At 47.4% G+C, this 21,146-nt stretch overlaps 1 protein-coding gene across 3 annotated transcripts in view; it reads left to right on the top strand.

Annotated features, from left to right (window-relative positions):
• tenm2 (teneurin transmembrane protein 2) overlaps positions 1 to 21,146 on the top strand; it is a 253,418-nt gene that overhangs the window by 209,571 nt on the left and 22,701 nt on the right. For 2 of the 3 annotated variants that reach the window (XM_037077579.1, XM_037077580.1), the window contains exons 4-11: positions 6,745 to 6,867; positions 8,184 to 8,410; positions 9,117 to 9,312; positions 11,595 to 11,696; positions 12,199 to 12,393; positions 13,885 to 14,085; positions 15,912 to 16,097; positions 17,063 to 17,089. In XM_037077579.1, coding sequence (XP_036933474.1) covers positions 6,745 to 6,867; positions 8,184 to 8,410; positions 9,117 to 9,312; positions 11,595 to 11,696; positions 12,199 to 12,393; positions 13,885 to 14,085; positions 15,912 to 16,097; positions 17,063 to 17,089 — 1,257 coding nt within the window. The remainder of the gene's footprint in view (positions 1 to 6,744; positions 6,868 to 8,183; positions 8,411 to 9,116; positions 9,313 to 11,594; positions 11,697 to 12,198; positions 12,394 to 13,884; positions 14,086 to 15,911; positions 16,098 to 17,062; positions 17,090 to 21,146) is intronic. The other variant, XM_037077578.1, reaches the window with a different exon arrangement.

Below are 21,146 nucleotides of genomic sequence, written 5' to 3'. Positions count from 1 at the left end.
ACAGTAAGCAGCAGTTAGCAGTCAATCTGGTGATATACTGCCTCTGTAAAATGGCACATCTTCATGCTAGTGCCCCCGGCTGTAACAACCAATCACCAAATAGATGACTTTTTAAAAGCAAGACCTGATTTCCTCAGAACAAATCTTCTTGTTACAGTGGTCCCCAACTTATTTTGCTTTTGACCCTTTAGAGCAGAGCAATTCCTCCTTTCTGAGCCGAGAGCATTCAACCAAAATACAGATATTACCTTCTTAGGCTTTTCTTAATAGTTTCTTAGAGGGAATACAGAGGTGAAATGGATAGTTATGCATTTCTGCAGCACAAATACAATGATTTCAGGTCCCCAAGTCGCTGTTCAACTGAATCGTTGTGTTCCTTTCTTTGAAAGATTTGTTTGAACAATTTTCAGAGGAATCAAGAGGTGAAAGTAATCATTGTTCTTAGTTTGGGAAGTTTGAAATTCTGATGTTTTTGAGGCAGACGTTTATTTTCTCCCTCCTTTCTTTTTAAGCATCTTACAGCCTTTCAGATTTGTCTCAGGGGTGGTCTCAACCTCTAGTTTGGTAACCACTGCCTGACATGTTCCTGGAAAAAAGAAAATAAATTGAAAAATTAGAAGAAAGACAAAGAAACGTAACATATTTTATCATTTTTGGCACTTTGGAGTAAAACTGATGTCTACTAGCGGCACGTTATCTCAGGTCATGTCTATGAGCTGCAGCCTGTTGCTCCAGAGAGTGATTTTCCCTTCTTGGATTTTTTTTTTTTTTGAAGACTCTGAGAGGTAAAGTTAAGATCAAACAAAAAACAAGCTTTAGGAGCAGCAATGTGTTTTTTTTCCCCCTTCTTTTCTGTCTTATTAATCATCTCTGGATTCCTCAGTTTTTATCTTGCAACACCTTGGGGGGTCCTAACCCAGGGTTTTTGAGAACCACAACTTTAGCAACAGCCGATGCAGAGAAACCAGGGAGAAAATGCAAATGTGTTCCCAATTATGCATGAAAGTTTGGAGCTTTTTTTTTTCGGAAGATTGTTGATTTCCTTCATTGATTGATTCTCCCCGTTATTTTAATATCCAAAGAATAACATTGAGCGTGCGTCCTGTCTGCCTCGGTCGTCGGACCTGCAGGTCTCTCGACGTGGCTACCTTCCAATCCCAGCTCCTTGACCCCAAAGTCCCCTCTCACTCCGCATGTGGCTTCCCTTCTGCTGATCTGTGGCAGAACAGCTAGAGGTCAGGATGTGTCGCTCATGCCAGCGTGTGTGTGTGTGTGTCTGTGTGTGTCCATATACATTGGTTTTGTGTGTGCTTGCGTGTGTGCTGAGGTGAGGGCACGGTTGGGCATATGGTGAATGCAGGAACCTGGGCATAAGGATCAGACGGGGAGCGTGTGTCTGTAGCAGCAGGGCCTGTCGTACTGATAAAGGTTAGGATCTTACCACACGCTGCCAGTCCAGGAAAAGGGCAGGGCATGGCCAGGACCGGGCACAAGGTGCTATACCATCTGCACCAGAGGGATAAATGGGTCACCTGCACCAGTCAGGTGATACTAAGCAGGGTGCATGCTTGTCCAGACAGCACATGGTGGCATCATCGATGTTGATCCTTTGACTTTCTACTAAGTTTCTGGACGTGCTCAGGTGGGAAAATGCTTCCGAACCGAATTGACGGACCAGCTGACTCGACCAGCGTTCACGTTGCCTGCATCAGAGTGCGTGGGCTCATTTCCTTCATTTATTTCCTCATTCTTTGATTCATTAGCGCGGGTCTTATCTGGGCCCAATCGTTAGTCCAATTAGGCCCCATGGAGCTTCACCAGTCCTGTGTTCTAAACAGGAGATGGATGAAGTGAAAGAAAATCGCCGTCCTCTCTCCTCCGCCTCTCGTCGTCTCTCGGTCCTCTCCCTCTCTTGGCCCCCAGAACATACTCTTCCTCCGTCTTTCCTCCTCACTCATTCTCTCTAGCTCTCTGATGTGTGATAAGATAGCATAGTCCCTCATATCCTGTTTCTAATACAGATCGATGAGAGGGAAAGGACCGAGGTAGGGAGGGATGAGACGAGGCAGAGTGGGTTGATGTGGAGAAGAGAAGGCAGAGGGAGGGAGGGGCTGTCAGTTGGGGGCGGGGGGTGGGGAGGGGGGGTCAGGGTAGAGATATCTGAAGAGGAAATGAGGATTCAGAAAGGAGGACATCACTCAGATTCACATCTCTTTTCATTTAGCCCATCACACGCGGGCATGCACGCGCGCACGCAAGCAACATGCATGTGGCTACATCTGCGTCAGGGCGGCTCAATATTTCAGTGCCAATAAGGAAACCATTTCTGCCGTGTGATTGAGTGAGTTGCCGTTTTCTCTGTCTCTTTCTCTGTCTCTCCGCCGCAGACGCTGTGTTGCAGGTGGGAGCTGCAAGCAACTCACATAACCTTTTGTGTTGCAGTCAATTACAGTTCAGTTGCATCAGCTGGGTGAGGAAGGTCCCGTCGGGGGTTGCAGTGTGTGTGCGTGCACGCGCGTGCAGTTGTTGTTAATGCCATGCAATTTTTTAAGCATGCATACGCAGAATTCGCGCGCGCACACACACACACACACACACACGCTGAGAAGCAGACAAATTGTCTCTCTCAGTGTATATGACCCCCAAGGGCAGCAGCCGACCGCCGCCTCCGTCGCTCTGTCTGAGACTCTAAATGATCTCAGCAAGCAGCGCCTTCAGAACTTAGCTGACAGAGAAAGCTGCCTTATTTATAGACTACATAAGTGGATATTGTGTGGTAAATTCTCAGAAGTATCCCAAACGGCCTGAATATTGAGAATGCAAGGCAGCAAACTGCTTTTTCCTCAGTGTCTCCCATATCAGCGCTGCAGAAAGGTGCGAGCGAAGGAGGAAAGGTTCTCTCAGGTGGCTGCTATTTTGTGCGCGTGTTTGTTTTGGACTACAAAATGTCTACCGGCTCGCTAAACGAGGGGCCTTGAGGAAGGCGGCGGGTGAGGTGGGGGCTGCGGAAAGGTAGAAAGGCAGGGAAAAGGCTTCCTAAACCAATTAGCAGCTGGGCCAAGGATGGGGGGCTGGCTACAATTACCGCCCTAATTGAGGTCAGAGTTGTTAATTTAGTGGTGAATTAGAACAGTTAATATGCATTTATCAGGATGGCCAGGGGAGATGGCGAAGAAGAGTGTGCTGCCTATGCTTGCGCGTGCGTGCACGTGTGAGTGCGCACACCCGTGCTCTTTGTGTAATTTAAGTCGCATTGCAAGAGATTACACAGAAAAACATGCGAGAGGCCATTCTCTGCCTCTGTGGTGCAATTAGGAGCAGTGCAATTGGTTCAATGGGAGATGCTGGCATTTAAATAGGCAATGATATGGTTGAGGTGAGACGGAAACGGGCGAGAGACGTGCGAACACAGAGGAGGAGAAGAGCGGGAGAGAGAGAGAGAGAGAGAGAGAGAGAGAGAGAGAGAGAGAGAGAGAGAGAGAGGGTTTGGAACATGTTCCAGAGAACAGAATGATGATGATACAATATTTTCCAGTCAGGGGACACTCGGTGCACTCAGTCTGCCACAAAGTCACCTTTCTCCATCTCCTCTCTGTTTTTCCCCTCATGCAGAAATCCAGTCACACCCTCGACTCAGACACATGGAAATGTTTTCTCCAAAAAAGGGCCCCAACGCGCGAGCGTTTGTATTTCTGTTTGATTGCCTGTGTTGCGAACCACTTACTGTCAGTGCAAGAATCACGGCCATCTTTTCTTACCCAACCAGTCAATGAATGCAGGGCCGCTCATCCCTTAAATCTTTCCTCTCCACTTGCCGTCTTCCTCTCCCTTCCTCGTTTCATCCATGGAGGCCCCCCCTTATTCATCTCTTCCTCTCTTCTCTGCAACATCATCTGCAGCCTGTTTTTCCCTACTCTTTTTTTTTTCTCCCCTCATCCTCGGGGGATTTGAAGTGTTCTTAAATATTCTCTCAGTTCTCGCTGTCCTCCAGTATTCTGTCTGTTCCTCTCCCCCCCTCTCCGCCAAAGTTCATCGAGATTTCAGCAAGATGCTCCTGACCACTGGCCCCCTTCTCTCCGAAAAACCGCGGCCGGCACCACCTCCTCCTTTTGATTTCCCGCATCCCTCAATCCGTCCTCTATTTTGTCTCTCCTCCTTTTTTTTTTTTTTTTGTCAAAGGATCACGTGTGTCGCCGCTGTTTCAGATGCTGTCTTTTGCAGATGATACTGGCAAGCACTTTGCCTCCCTGAATTATGCATCAAGATTACATAAAAACCTCGCGAAGCAACTGATCTATTTTTAATCCAGCTAGTTTGCTTGTTAAACCTGTGTCCCTGTGATCTTTCCACACGTGTGTACATGTGTGTTTTGTGTGCGCACGTCTCTTAAAACTGAAACTCGAGTGATGAGACAGAGATTAGAAAAGAGGGAGCACAGCCCTGTCTCACGGAGTCTGTCTCTCTCTCTCTCTTTCTCTCTCTCTCTCTCTCTCTCTCCCTTGTTCTCCCCGTGTCTGTCAGTCGAATTCAGATAGGCTTTTTTTTTTTTTTTTTTTTCATTGGCATGGCGTTTAATAAAGCCTTCCAATGCAGCTTGAAAACAGTAATTACGGCAATTATGATCCGAAAAGAAAATGCTTAAAATTATGGCAACACAAAGCTAAATACATCAATTTCAGCGGTTTCATTTTGGCTAAAATTACACACAAAGTAAGAAGTGTTGTTAAAATGAGGGATGGCGCTTGTAAAGAAAATGATAACAAGTGTCTCTCTTTGTCTCTGTCTTCCTTTCTCTCTCCGGCTCTCCTGCTCTCGCGTGTTGCTGCAAAGAAACCTGTTGACAAAAGCTTTGGCTTTTCTGTGCTCCCGACGCCGAGGAGTAAGAGTGCCATCTATTGGTCAGCTCTTTTCCCGGTCGAACACAGAAAAGAGGAAACTCATTCGGGCACACACATGCACACACATGCACAGTAAGATAACTATAGGGGCTGTCTGATGTGTTCTTGGGGATGACCTAGATTGAGCGCACCGTCACAATAGACTCACTCTTGCTTACTGTCTCTCGCTGATTCAATAGGTAATCTTTCCATCGACTGCTGCCCCCCCTCTCCCTCGGATACCATCTTTGCGCGTGCGTGCGCCCGCAATGTGTGCGCGGATGCGTGTCTGCGTTATCTACAAGGAAAGGACAGGCAGAGATAAGACAAAAAAGAAGGAAGAAAAGAGGGAGAATTAGAGGGAAAAGAGGGAGAGGGATGAAGGTCAGCGTGATGAGAGAGGAGAGGGCAAGAGGTGGATGTAAGAGAAAGGAGACGAGATGGGGGGGAAGGACACTGTGGTTTTCTCCGCATTCGCTCCCTCTCGCTCCGTCTCTCTTGTTCTCTATTCCAGCCCCCCCCCCCAAACACCCACACCCCACCCTCTCGCATGAAAAATAAAAAAGAGCTGACAGTGGAGGCCGGGCAGCAGCCGAGGTGTCAGCGCTTTCCTTTGACCAGGAGCGAGGGAGGGGAGAAAGAGGGATAGAGAAGAAACATAAAAGGGAAGAAACAAAGAAACAGAGAGCGCTGGGACAATCGGCGTGGGGTGAGAATGAGTCTGCCCCGGCAGCACTTCCTAGAGCCGCATCCCCCTTCTCCTGCAACTTTTACGCTCCTCCCTGGATGTGTGCGAAAACCTCGGGCGAGTGGAGCTGGGATTTTGACAAGAGGGAAATTGATTCCCCGGCTCCACGTGCAGGTGTTATAAGGGCTCATGCGGTGAGGATGAGGCCAGTAACACGTACATAATGCATCGTACACCATCACGCATCCGTGAGCATCCTCAAGGCTCCCATCACACCGTTCATGTATGTGTACAGCGCTGCAGGTGCATATTATTAGGTATTCAGACATGAGCAAACGATGCATCTCCACTGGTCTTACTCGGGAAGTCGTTCGAGAGCATTAGAGGGACTAAAACACAGAATAGCTACCTCTGTGCACGGCGAAGGAAGGGACTGTTTTACTCACTGTTTTTTCTGGAGGTTTCTTCCGGGGGTGGAGACGCATGGCAGCAGGCTATAAGGGAGGGAAGAGACACGGGAGGAGTGAAAAGCTGACAAAATGAAGAGCACACACGCTCCAGCAGTCATATACCCACCAGCACACAATAACACAACAGAGAGGACAAAGGATGAGGAGAAGGCAGAGGAGAGAGTCATGGAGCGATCTCTTCAGAGACCGATCTGTCACTTGCTCTCCACGAGGCGGTGTAAAGGCTTCCAAAATAAAAGCAGGAGATGTTGTCAAGTTGAAGGAGGATTGTGAGAGGTTGAGGTAAAGAAAGGGAACGAGACAAGGCCCTTTTATGGTTTTTAATTGTCTGTTTTGTAAGACCTGCTTCTTTTTTTTTTTTTTTTTTTTTTTTTTTTCCCTGTGTTGCGGGTTTACCTGCCACTTTGTTAACAGCCGTTTTTGATTGATATGCACTAACGCAAGTATAAAAGCAGCATTCTATAAAAGCTGCATTGGGTGGCGTATAAATGACAGATCAGACATAGAGCGTTGGCCTCCTGTATTTCTTTGGCTTGATGAGCTTTCAAGTGTGGCTTTTTTTATACCAGGCTCGCAGACAATTCACCACTCAAGTCATATGTCCTCACATCCCCTCCTCTCCTCTCCTCTCCCCTCCCCTCCCCTCCCATCCTCTCCTCTCCTCTCCTCTTCTCTCTCTCGCTCTCTCTCTCCGTCCCTTTGTGTGCAGCAATCAACTTGCTGGGTTTGACATGGCAGCTGAAGCCGTCCGACGGCCCTGTGTTGAACAACGGACTGGGAGCTGGCTTGCCTGTCAACAGTGATGTGGCCACGCTGCCCTCTGGAGGCAGAGGTATGAACTACAGCACTCACACCCCACATGACACTCACACACTGAGCTGCGAGGGCAGGACTCGGGTCTGGCAGACAGCGCAAGGTGCCCTCGAAAAAGGATGAGGGCAGTGATATCCATATGTATTTGTTTTTGACAACAAATTCCAGCTGAGAACAAGTGTTATCTGTGTCTCCAAAGCCAAAGCCTGATATAGTTTTACCTCTGTGGAAGAGAGCTCCATTGTTGTCCAGAAACTATTGAAAACTCATTATTTCCATTCCGATTCCTGGTGCTGAATAAACTCGCTAACATGCTAGCTGTGCGTTAATCCGCAGCAGGAAATAGTCCCCAGCAAATGCAGCATTCACTCCTAAGATAACACTCTATATTCTCAGTCTTCACGAGGGACAAACTGGCTGGGGCCTGAGTGCAACAAGCACAAAGTCAGAAAGTACTGAAGGACAGACTTTCGGGCTCTTAAACGCTGTTTCTGCTGCGCACAACATATTAAAACAGTCCCACCAACTAAAGCGTTTTCATTATTCATGACACAGTACTAGCTGTGCTATCAGTATGTGCTGTTTAACCACTCCGCTGAGTTGTGTCGAGCTAGGTTTATCGTTTCAGTCAGCGGCGAGGTAAAACACCGGCTGCACACACACCCCCTCCACCCTTCTCTCTTTCATGGCCCCCATGCGGTTCTCTATCTATTCTTCTTTTGCTCGCTCGATCTCGCTCTGTAACACACACAGCGTGTGCTATAGGTAACGTGTGGGTATGTGTGGGCTGCTGCTCTGTGTCTGTATTCTGTATTAATGAGAGGACTGTTGTGTTGTGTTCCCCAGCCGTCTAGGCCAGATGCTGCTGTTGTTCTTCTCATTGTTACTTTTATTTCTTCGCTATTCCGCGGGCACACGCACGCACGCACACACACACACACAACACTCACACTCAGTCTTTCTCTGCCTGCCTGGGCCCCAACACTCTGCTGTTAGATGACTGACCTGATTGCAGGATGCTGCGTGTTTCTGCGTGCGTGCCTGTCTGCTTGGAAAGCTGTGCCCTGCAGTCCTATCAGCTCGCTCTCATTTCAGTCCTGACAACAAAGTCCACGGTCCTGCCGGCTCCGCTACAAAGGCATCATTTTGCATCCCACCGTCACATGTAACAGCACTCGTTTTAACATAAACTGTGGGCGCTCAGTTTGCAGAGCTAATGGTGCTCGTCCTCCACCATTCAATGGCCGTGAATTTTTATAGCAAATTATTTCCAGTAAACAGTGACGGTTAACTATTGACTCTGACAATCGAAGCCTCTAATCACAGATTATGCAGTTTCTTTCCCCCTCGCTCCAGGTCCGTGGGCAGGCCGCAACAGCAGTATAGACACAGGCAGCATCGAGGTCGGGAGGCGGGTGACCCAGGAGGTGCCTCCGGGAGTGTTCTGGAGGTCCCTGCTCCACCTCAGCATACCGCAGTTCCTCAAGTTCAACATCTCCCTCGGCAAAGATGCTCTGTTTGGAGTGTACATCCGCAAGGGCCTGCCCCCCTCACACGCACAGGTAAAATCTGGCACCGAGCACGAGCAGGCGCAGACTTTCCATCTTCTGCACCTTCGGGGTAATGGGCTAATCACAGAACGATCCATCTATTCATTAGGGACACTTTATCTTCGTATTGATCGGCTGGAATGGATAATACATTAAAAAAAAAAAAAAAAAAAAAAAACTTTCATGTGTCATGGGAAATCCTAAAATTCATGTGTGATTCATTATATTAGTTTGGAAAAAAAAACTAATTTAGTCTTGGATTTACACTTAATTAAATTTCACAGTAATGTAACTTTTAGTGCCTCGTATTAATTAGAAGCTATTCAATTAACAGCAGATTTGATTTGTAGAATGGGGAATAATTGCGTTCAGATAACCACCTCACTGCCTGGCTGGACCTCAGCTGGTAAAAGACCATAAAGTTGTGGCTACTGTGCAGCAGTAAAAAAAATAATAATAATAAAAGAACCTTTCTGCATTGCTCCCAGAGACCCAAAGAGAATGACAACTCCCAAGGAGCTCCCTGTTGCATTCTTCATGCTTCCCTTCCAGCCACACTTACTCCCCTCATCTTTTAGTCTTCCTGCTTATACAACCATAGGTCATTTTTCAAAGTCGGAAAAAGTGCCACCCCAGCACTTCATACCTGAGTCATAGTTGAATCAGTCTCACATCCTTTCAACCCCAAACTCTCTTGCTCTCCTCCTTTCTCCCACAGTACGACTATATGGAGCGCCTGGACGGGAAGGAGAAGTGGAGCGTGGTGGAGTCTCCACGGGAGAGGAGGAGTATCCAAACTGTGGTCCTCAATGAGGCGGTGTTTGTCCAGTACCTGGACGCCGGTGCCTGGCACCTGGCCTTCTACAACGACGGCCGGGAGAGAGAGACGGTTTCTTTCAGCACAAACGTCATGGGTGAGACATTCGTAGCTGTAGTGGGTGGAAGGAGGGAGGGAGTTGTGGGGAAGTAGGGAGAGAGGTAAGATGAGATTAAGCACCAGCATTTCAGAGATGGGGGGATGAAGCTATTCACTACAAGTGATTTAAAAGAGTACTCCACTGACGTAGCATGGCACTTCTACAGTAGCCTATTACATTGTCAGAGGGATGATGGACAGTTTTTTTTGTTAAGTAAAAAAAAAAAAAAAAACTGAAGCGGCAGAGCCAGAGATAACGTCTTTTTTATTCTACACATTCTTCTTCCTTGTCAAACCTGGTGCCAAACGTTGCCCACAATGCAACTCGGCATCCAGCCGCTAGCCTCGAGCAGAGATGAGGAGCGGGCTACGGACGTCTTCTTTCTTCTTTAAAACTATTTCTGTGACTCCCTCAGGTGATCTTGAGGGAATTTATCAGATTTGCTCCCTCTGGAAATGTGAAAAATTGGTGGGGGTATCCCTTTAAGAGGGACTTGCCAACATTTTAGTCCAATTTTTTTACCCCAGTTTGACAAAAACGTCACAGGGGTGCAAAAAACTCTCTCCACCAGCGCCACGAGTAACAATACGTTGCCAAGTAGACGGGACCGCTCAGTGAGGTAAAAGATTTGTGTTTGACTTCACTTGAGGCAGTTTCATCAGAATTTGCTCTCTTTGGAGCCACAGAAAAGTGTAACATTGGTGGAGTGCTGCTTTAAGAGGGCCATGGTAGCATTTTAGTCAGACAGACCCCCCCCCCCCCCGTTTGACAAAAACTTCACAGGGTGCAAAAAACACTCTCCACCAGCATGTGCGCAACATTGTCACGAGCAACACAACATTGTCAAGTAGGCGGGACCGCTCAGTGAGGTAAAAGATTTGTAGACTGTGTTTGCCAAAGCATAGTAGGCTGAATTGACAGTATGCGCCTAAAAAGAAAAAGCAAAAATGATTATATATGAGAGTGTAGAATCACTTCCATGGTGTTTGTACAAGTGTGAAGAGGAAGAAAATCAACCGGGAGCAAACACTCAATTGTCTCGGAAATCATCAGAAAGCCAGACCACAGATGAATCCAAATAAAACACCACCAGCAACCCTGTAAATTGGATGTTTTTTAGGAACCGGAAGCAGCGCCCCAAATAATTTCAACTGTGTTGGAGGCACGAGTGTGGGAACAAGGGGACGGATAGAAAGAGTCAAGCCGAGTGAAAGAATCCTTCACCGTCAATATCTGGCGGTAGAGCTTTCAGCAGTAGGAGTGCAGGAGAGGAGGAGAGGCAGAGGCGGCGAGGGCAGAATTAGAGTGAGTGCAGAGAGGGGTAGCTGGAGGAAAGATATAATGGTGGGGGCAAAGCCAGAATGGAGTGAAGTGGAGTGAAGGATGGGGGGGAGGAGGAGCTGAAGAGGGGAGTGAAAGAGAGGTTGGCATTAGGGTAAGAGGGAGACATGGGGTTTGAGATTTTTTTTTGGGGGGGGGGGGGGGGATTGGCTGAGAAGGACAGAAATAAGAGAGAGGAAGCGTTCGAGAGGAAGGCAGCGTGGAAGGGCTGAGTAATGCTTTTGTGTAAGATGAGTGGAAGCTGGAAAAAGCAACAAGGGTAGGAGGAAGGGACGGATGAAGGTCCAAAATGCCTCCTCATCATTAGCATCGACCCTGTTTCTTCCCACCAAACTTTCTCATCTGGTAAGTGGGTTAAGAGGCACTAAGAAGTGGATGGAGCGCTGGAGTCTTGCGTCAGAAACACACACACACACACACACACACACACACATATATACAGAGGAGTCCAGCTAAAAAACCCGCCTCGCTGCGCCAAGCAACCACACCTGGATGAAGTATTAATGACCTTGGCGGGGCCCGAGCGAGGAGTAAACAAGTGAGACGAAAGGGGAAAGTGGCAGATCTTGGGGAAGAGGAGGGGGGGGTGTCGGAGAATTCAAGAACATTTTCTGACACGGCACGCAGGCGAATGATGGATGGATGACGGTGCTGAGGAAACGGCCGAGTCGAAACGCATTCTCCGCACACTATGAAAGATGCACCAAAAGGAAAAAAAGGGGATGCTCGGAATCTTGGAGGAGGGCGTCGGCTTTTGATGCCCGTGTGACTGCAAAAGACTCGGAGCGCCTTGACTCGATCCGTGCTATCTTAAAGAGGGTGAATGGCGCCAGTGATTTAATCGAACGCTTTGATGCCTGCCATCAAACTCTCCTTCTCATTCACCCACCTCTCCTCTCCCCCCCCCCCGCCCCCGTCTCACTTTGTCGTCTTCACAGATTCGGTGCAAGAGTGCCCGCGCAATTGCCATGGCAACGGAGAGTGTAATTCTGGCGTGTGCCACTGCTTCCCAGGATTCCACGGCATGGACTGCTCCAAAGGTATCGGGCTGCTTTACAAAATGTGTTTTCTTCCGTCGTAGAAGGGGGGAATATATATATTCTGCTGTCTAATTAGGCGAGCTGGCGCATTTGGGCGCGCGCGAGAGAGAGAGAGGATCAGGAGCAGTAAGATGGCGCGTGGCCTTAGGTGGAGCCGAGACAAGATGACTGATGATGAATGGCAGCTCCCCCAGCTAACGTCTCGCTCGCTCCGTGCTCACCTGGGATAGACAGCTTTGATGAATAGTTTAGTTACCTCTGCCTGTAATTACTCTTCATGTCATTGCCACTCTCCAGCCCCTTAACCACTCTATTCACCCTCATGCGTGCTGAAGTGTTGGTGGGGTTAGGCGGGCTGTGGGTGTGTGTGTGGGTGGGCGCCCTGGCTTTTCGCCGCTCTGAGAATCCCTGAAAAGCCGGCTAATTGTTTTTCTTCTGTCGTGCTCGGGGTTTAATCTCTCTCTCCCCCCACTCTTTCCCTCCCCCGTCCCCTCTCCTCCAGCGGCGTGCCCGGTGCTGTGCAGTGGCAACGGCCAATACGACAAGGGCTCCTGTGTGTGCTACAGCGGCTGGAAGGGACCCGAGTGCGATGTCCCCGTCACGCAGTGCATCGACCCCCTTTGCAGCGGCCACGGCACCTGCACCGACGGCAACTGCGTGTGCTCCATCGGCTACAAAGGGCAGAGCTGTGCAGAGGGTGAGAGGAGGCAGGGTTAATGGTGTGGTGATCCTCGAGGATGTGGGACGGTCTCGTTTTGTGTCTTTTTTTTTCCCTGACAAGTCGGAAAACACCAATGTTTGCGCAGCAGCAAAAAACACATCTCGCACACACAAACACACACACACACACACTCCTTCTAACTCCAGTTGGACAGATCATCATGGCATAATCGTCCCCTGACTGAGTGTCCGTTCCCCTCCATATATACAGATGAAGTATGATGCCGCAGCCAAACACGTCAGAGATTTTATTAAGGGATGAAATTGCTTCTATTGATCCTTGTTAAGAGGGATCAGCCCCGCCACATTCTCCGTCGTCACAAAGATAGAGAGCGGGAGAGAGGGGGAGAAAAATGGGGGGATAAGTCGGGGCAGCGGCGAGAGGTGAATATGTATGAAGAAAGGGAGAATTGGTAAAGGGGGGAGAGAAGAGAGAGCGCAGTGTGCCAGGGGTGAAGATGAAGAGAGCAGGGGAGAAAGACAAAGGGAAGAAAGGAGGGCAGTGACAGACAGCAGAAGTCGAGACACGGGGCCGGAGAACAAGGTCAGCATTTTCTCCTGCTCTTCATTTTTTTTTTTTTTCCTCTCCATCTCCCTCTCATCCAATTCCCCCCCACCCTCCCTTTCCTCCTCTGGTCTCAAATCTGATATTCATCACAGCAGAGTCCCTCAAACAATTTACCTGGAGTGCCGGCGACATGAAAATCGATAACTGTGATCCCTCCGTTTCTGCCAGGCAAACAGAAATGGAGGGGCCGAGGTTATGTGCGATTGGGCACTTTTTTTTTTTTTTTTTTTTGCACGAATGTGTGTGTGTGTGTGTGTGGGAAAGGGGTGCGACGGGGGGGGCGGGGGCTGGTGGGGTCAATGATGCCTGAGGAGGGGGGAGGAGAGGTGTCAGACAAAGAGGACGAGGAGCGAGAGAGGGATGGAACAGCGAGAGGACGCCAGGAGAGGGGTGGGTGGGCGCTTTGCCGGGAGGAGGTAATTTGTCAAATTGGTTTTCACTCACTGCTCGGACTCAGAGCTGCCTGTCAAGCTGGCAGACTGACAGTGTCAGATTCTCCCCTATGTATTACCCGCATACACACTAATGCATACACAAGCGCTCACTGCGAATAATGTGTCAGAGAGGCTCGCTGCTCTTTCAGAGTGGAGCACATTTGCTACTATGCCCCAATTATAGACTCAGCTATTTATTATTGTGAGCTTTAATTGCCTTAGTAATATGTCTGGAAATATTTCCTTTTATTTCATTATCTTTTTGTGTACACGGAGAAAGAAAACATGTCCTCTGCCTCATCTTTTTCTTTAAAAAAAAAAAAAAAAGAAAGGCTCATAATTTTTAATTTGTTTCTAGCCTTACCTCTAATGTGACACTCTCTCTCGCTCCTGTTGGTTTTTCCTCATTTGTTTTCTTTCTCTCGATCTTTTCTTCCGCTTCACGTTGGTGTACCGCTCGGTGCAGTGGATTGCCTGGATCCGACGTGTTCCAACAATGGCATCTGTGTGAATGGGGAGTGCCACTGTAAGCCAGGCTGGGGAGGGCTCCACTGCGAGCTGCCCAGGGCTCAGTGCCCAGACCAGTGCCACGGCCACGGGGCCTTCATACCAGACACCGGGCTGTGCAGCTGTGACCCCAACTGGATGGGACCTGACTGCTCCATGGGTGAGTGCGACTGCGGGGCTGCCTCGGCTGAAAGAGTGAAACACAGGGAGGAAAGACGGAGTGCGGAGAAGCCATCGTTTCCAACATATTGGTCCCCTGAGATACATGGCTAATTGGTTTACCATTTTATTTCATACGGCTTTTGGTTTTCAAACTGTGCTTGGATGGAATCTACAAGACCACAAACAATACAACTTGCCGAGGAAACTGGATACAGCAACTGTTACATTCACCAAGCCAAATTGGAACAAACAGGAACACAATGTGACAAGTTTTTTACTGTCAGGGTTATATCAAATCATCTCTCTCAATAGACTGTCAGTAACAGTAAGGTTCTGACAGCTTTCTGCGATTATGAGGGTAGTGCTCAAATTCCGGAAAATCGGGCAAGACAACAGACTTTTATTCATACGGCACATTTTATTACAATGGGCCGCACATAAGTGTAACAACATGTAACATGTATAAAAGAATATAATGAATAAGAAAGCGGTGACAAAAGAGCAACAAAGAACAAATTTTTAATAAAAATGAAGAATCGCCACCCACAAACAACACCAACAAACGCAAAACAGACCTACGCAACCCCGCCCACAGACTTCAACAGCGACCCACACACTCGCACAGAGCAACTCACTAGAAAAGTTTAAATCTTACTTTTAAAGGCCGTCGGTTCCTGAGAGTGAGACAAAGTAAGAGGCTCCTGTTGTGTGCCAAAGCCAGATGTTTTCTTAAACTCACTGGCTCTATAAAATGTTGGAGATGTGTTTGCATTACAAACAGTGACACATACAGATAACAGAAGGCGAAGTGGTGCTACAAGAGGAAAATAGAGGTTAGCCTGGAATGGCCCTCTGTGCATGGGGCTCACTTGTCCCCGGTGCACCCGTGAATGGAGTCGAAAAATTGAAGATAGATATTGCTCATACACGCCTTCCTTTCATAATAAAATACTCAACCTCCGTGAGTCTGTATCTCAATAAAATAAAGCTCTTGAGCTGCCGCTGTAACAGAGACAGCTACCTCTGCCATGACAACCTTGCAACACTTCCAATCCCGGGATCACAAACAGAGCTGTAGCATTTGTTATGAGAGGAGCAATGCTTAACTTTAATAAAGACAACATTGTTTCACGCCGCAGGATCCCTCAGCAAGTGAGCATCAAAACGTCTGTACATAGTACATTCCCTGCACAGCGGGGGTCCTGAGCACACGCGCCGGATTGTCACATCTCACCGCATGCACCACCGCTGCCTGCAACATCTGAGCCTCGCAAACAGTGACTGTAATGAAGGCTCGGGAAGTAAACCCAGTTCACAATGCTATAATCACTGATTTTAATTGGAGGTGTAAGAATTGTGTTTAGTGTAATGCGGGTTTGATTGTTTATGATTGTTTGATTGCGTCGCTTTAGGCACTTGGCAGCTTAATTTGACATTGTTACTCTCTGTCGCAGGGGATGAAGTCAAGTGTGGAACTGTGGCTTTTCTTTTTTAGCTTTTGGGGGGGGCTTTACTTCCAAAAGTAAAATTTCTAGATTTCCTGGTTGTGTATTATTGTTGTTTCATTGACCTTTAGATGATTATGTTTTAACTTGTGCAGTAGTTTGGTTAAAGTATTTTGATGCTGTTGAAACAATGATTTTTTGTAACCCTGACATCTCAAAAACTCCTCCAGACATCTTAACCTACAAGTTGCCAAATCACTGCTAACAGAATACGATCCCCGCTTTGCACATATGAGAAAAAGTCAAATACTACTCCACATAAAACATCACCTTTTGAGTCCGGGAAGTTTCTGACCTAAACTTTTCTCCCCTCCCTCAGAGGTTTGCTCAGTTGACTGTGGCACCCACGGGGTGTGTATGGGCGGAGCGTGTCGCTGTGAGGAGGGCTGGACCGGCGCAGGTTGTGACCAGCGTGTGTGCAACCCGCTCTGCATCAAACACGGGACCTGCAAGGACGGGAAGTGCCAGTGTCACCAGGGCTGGAACGGAGAGCACTGCACCATCGGTAAGCGCCTCTGCGTGTTCTGTGTGTGCGGAGGTGTGTGTTTAATGTGTGTGTGTGCCAACACGTGGGTGTGCACAGAAACACCAGCACCCAGTCAGCAGCTCCTTTGCACTTTGTTAAAGGAATCTGGAGTTGAGAAGTGGAGGCAAGAGGGAGACCTTTGGGAATTTGAAGAGGGAGGGCTGACGTAGGAGGTGGGCGAGCCGTCAGGAGGGGAGCAAACTTCCCAGAAAGTGGGGGAGAGAGGATTACAAAAGAGCGTGATTTAACCGTTTTTAGGTTGCCTCTCAACTGCCGACCCCAGGAGTCTTAGTTTCTCTGGCCTTTGAAACACCAAAGTTATACGATGAAAGGTAAAACTCTTCACCTCACTGTGATCAAAACAGAGCTCTTGTTTGTGTGTGCGTGTGTGCGTGCGTGTGTGTGTGTGCGTGCGTGTGCATGCACACAGTTGTGCCGGCGCGTGTGAGCGTGACTTTTTTGTGTCAGTCAATCACTGTCACTGTGGATGGATGAGTGCCAGATTCCTTTGATTCACCCACAGTGCTTTGAGACACAAAGTCTCATTTCCCTGTCACCACAAGCACTGTGATTGCAATCTGATACACACACACACACACACACAAACAAACACACAAACACACACGGAGCAGCACACACGTATACAGGCACGCACGCCCAACACATATATACACGCACAGGGGAATAACAGTTTATGATCTCCCCGTTTCCCCCATCAGAAAGTAGGGCAGCTTTGACTGCAGCATCAGCCCGAGATGAAAGAGTTGTCAGGCCTCAGCTTGGCGCAAAGCACACTTCACTAGCACCAGACACTCTCAGTGTTAGCTTATCTCAGCTTGCCTGTTGTTCATTTCAGCTCTGCATGATGTTGCTTGCATTTATTCAAAAAAAAAAAAAACAACTCTCCCCATCTCTTACCTTTTGCACGTTTTCTCCCACTGCAGACCATGGGAGCATGGTTGACAAAGCAGGTACCGTATCTGACTCTGGTGTTCTGTTTCTTAGCCTGTGGTGGTAGAAGCTAGCTGCTGCATTTGTGGGTTTTGGCCTGGCTTGGCTCTGTAGACTCTGTGGTGCTATCTGTCCGTAGATTAGGGTGCCAGCCTCAATGATAACTCCCTCCATGCAGCGCGCTCCCATTTACAGCGGTGCGCTGCAGCAGGGGCTAGCTGTCATTGAGCCTAGATGTGTTGTGGGGTACCGTAGAAGCCAAAGTGTGGTATCAGCAGTGTTGAGGGGCTGTGCTGTGAATGTGTGGATGTGCATGCGCGTGAGTGTGGGTGTGTGTTCTCCTCCATATCTTTTTCCAGCGTGGAAACACAAGCACATAACTCTGCTCAGGTATTCCGGTCATGTTTTTGCGTAAACACAGCTGCGTCACACGAGGAGAGAAACGATGACAGCCGCAAAGAACGTCGGAGGTAATTGGTGAATTTCATAGGCCACTGATGCGAGGCCTTAATGCGGTGTCAAAAAAAAAAGTGCGTGTGTGTTTACGTTTGGGGGATTTGTGGCAACGGTCACGGCCATGGTAGAGCGGCTAATAAATTCATTCTGTGCGCACGTGTGTGTTTGATTGTGCGTGAGTGACTCGGCGAGCATTAACTCCAGATTTTCTATCTTTTCATCAAACCCATCCCCCACCCGGCCTTAAAACAATTAATGAATAAATAAAAAATAAACAGCCAAACAGCTTAGTCAGATCACACATAGATAAACAGAATCGTGGCAAAGGTGAAGACATGGACGCGAGTGGAGAAAGGTGCAGGTCTGGGGTGAGATGTCTCACACACGCGTAGCAAGAATGCTTAATAGATAGCCTCGCAGCTGAACCTCTGTCGGAGCGGCACAGATTGCCTGACAGTACAGGTCCCCGGAGCACCGTTGAGAGTGTCCTCTCACCCTCTACGCTTAATGGAATGGCTCTCATTGTCTTATGAAGAGCCAGCCCAGAGAAAAAAAAGGTAAATCGCCGGGTTAAAGAGGGAGCAAGAAAGAGGGGGAGAGTAAAGGAGAACAGATGGAGCCAAAGGGAAGCGGAGAGACAGCTCAAAGAACAATCAATGTAATTTCTGTAAGGCTACCTTATTAAGGATAGGAAGGGCCGGACGAGCGGAGGTTTATCCGAGAAAGTGCAGAGTTATCTGGTCTTAGATTTATGCCCGCGACCTTTACTTCATGACCTTTAGAGGAGACAGCGCTGGAAACGTGGGAAATGGAGAGAATGGCGGAACTTTTTCAGCGCAAAAGTCTCGACTCTTTCATGCACTTTGTTCTCATCCTTCCCGTCTCTCTCTCTATCTATCCCTGTCTCACCTCCTTCTCTGGAGTTTTACACACTATCTTTCTCTATTCAGTCACGCACACACACACACACACACACACACACACACACACACACACTGCAAGCCACACAAGAGTGTGTGTGCTGACCCATAACCCAAGGCAATTTCTCCTCCTTTTTAAGGGGATTTCATCAGAGTCCAACTACATTAGTGGGGAGGGGAGACTTAATAGTTTCTGAAATCCCACTTTATTCTAGTTAGTATGAGGGGGTATCGACTGGGCCCTGGCATTAAAGAGAGAGGAGCCTCGTGCCGGCCTGCCCAGGCAAGCCGATCAATGCCCACTATGGATTGTCCTGTCCGGGTGCTTCATAAGTATTTGGCTGCTTTAAATGGCAACTCCATTTAACAGGCAATCACTGCTAACTGCCTTTGTTCCCCGAGCTCAATACTGGGGGACAATCTATTCCAGCCTGACTGTTAATACAGCGTCATGATCAGTCCCCTGATGCAGAAAATGGTAATAATTAAAGATAAAAACCTTTGATTTGATTCCTCTTGTTGAGCTGAAAAACGTGGTTAAGCCTCTCTGCCCCCGCCCTCCACACACACACACACACACACACACACACACACACGCACACACACACACACACACAGACCTGCGTACGCACACACACATCCTTCCACCCTCTTCTTGGGAACAAGATGGCGCACTGTCTTCCTCAAAGTCCTTTGTTGACTTTCCCTCATCGCCTGGTGTTTGAGGCATATGATAAAATGCCAATCGGGGTGAAATGCCTGTTAATTTAGCTGCTGCCACGGTTTAGATTGCACTATTTGTATTCATAATGCATGGCTTTATTGATGCGGCGATTTGTTAGAGGGCAAAATCCTACAGTGCAACTTGAGTGAAAATATGTTCATTAATCTACTGAGCAGGACTCAATGAAAAGCATTTCATATTCATAATCTCTCACTGGGTTATTTTGTCCTTCCTCGCTCTGTGTCGGCACACTACGACTGAGCGGGAAAATGTCAGGTCATATCTCCAGGGTGCGTCGTGCTGCGTGTGTGCGTGTGAGTAAGTGCCTTTTGCGTGCATGCACGTATTGTTTTATCAGTCAACCCTGTCTTTGCCTCCATCTCCCGTGGGTAGATTTAAGAGTGTCGCATCCCGCTCGCTCATTTATTGAAGAGGAAATCACTGTGACAAGTTTGTTTGGGGCTCTTTGTGCTGCTGGAGAAAACATTGTCATTGTGTGTCATCATGCCCCCCCCCCCACTCCCTGATAGATTGTAAAGTGGCAAACACACAGTCTCGTGTAAGGTAGGATTCAAAGCGATGCAGGGAAAATGGCAAGAAAGGTCAGCAGTTAAAAGGCCTTTGTGAAAAAGACATTGACGTGCGAAAATGTCAATCAAAAGAAAATGAAAATGTCATGATGAGTTTTCAGAAACAAATCTATGTTCTTATTTGGAACTAGTTTAGTGGAATTATGTTGATAATAAAGTCATCTTAAAGGGGGGCGTCTGGTCATTTTAAACTTAGCCGTACATTTACAATGTTTGGCTGTGTAAGGAGTCATACTTACCAAAGGTTTTGGAATTGGTCGGGCAGACATGGCTGCAGTGTAATCCTTTGGGGCAACTCTGAATGTCAAAGTTGCATCTACTGCGTTGAACCATGTACATTTCCCTTTAAACAAATAACTTAGCATTTTGGGAAATGCTCTAATCTTCTTTCTCTCCGGGAAGATAATGTTCTCATTTTTGTCCATTCAGTATGAAGCTGATGCTGAAGCCAGCAGCTAGTTAGCAGTGAAAATGAGAAGTTGTGGTCTTACAGGGAGTACATGTAGGTTTCACGTACAAGGAATTTGCTTTATCGGTGCATGACAATAAAAAAAAGTTCAAGAAAAAATATAAAGAAAGATCCAAACAGTGGTGAAAACAGTACTCAAAATCTGAACTCAAGTACGAGTACAGTTGCATAACTGAAACATTGTTCGATTACAAGTAAAACTATTGCAGGTAAAATGCATGATGTTAATTTTGTAAAAGTAAAAGTAAAAAACATTCTTCTCAAACAAGGCTCAGAGTCTGAGTTGATGTTTTAAGGCATTATCAGTAGCAGGCATTCAATCAAAGGGGTGTCTGTTTCTCCAGCTCTTCAGTATAATTAACTCCTGCTCTGTTCAGCTCAGTGGTCATGGTGCACTCTCCTGACCCAATCCTGCTACACAGTTTTTGTGGGTTTTTCTGTCCATATGTCAGGGTTTTAATTGGCCCATTCGTGATCTGACAGCTTTTTCGGCTACAAAAATTCAGAATAAGGGTTAAGATATTTATCCAAATTGTACATAGCACTCAATTATCATTTAAAAAAGTATGAATACGGAGTAGATTATGTGGTGTAGTGCATACTTAACTATGAGTAAAATTACAGACTTAAAAAAACAGCTCATAAAAGTACAAGTAACCACAAAAATGACTTAATTACACCAATTTAAGTAGAAGTAATGAATTACTTCCAAGCCGGGATGCAAGCCAGAACGTATAAAGAGTAAAAATAATATGTTATTTAGAAAAAAGACAAACACTCAGTAGAGCAAATACTCTGCCAAGGCCCAACAGCCCCCTTCTATTCAGTCAAATCTAATCCGACATCAAACTCAATAGCCATACCCTAAACCATTCTATGATCTCACCAGATCAGGATCTGCATCAAATTGTACTCACA

This window comes from Acanthopagrus latus, chromosome 18 (assembly GCF_904848185.1).
Source record: "Acanthopagrus latus isolate v.2019 chromosome 18, fAcaLat1.1, whole genome shotgun sequence".
Taxonomy (NCBI): Eukaryota; Metazoa; Chordata; class Actinopteri; order Spariformes; family Sparidae; genus Acanthopagrus; species Acanthopagrus latus.
This window is presented reverse-complemented; position numbering and strand designations above follow the sequence as displayed.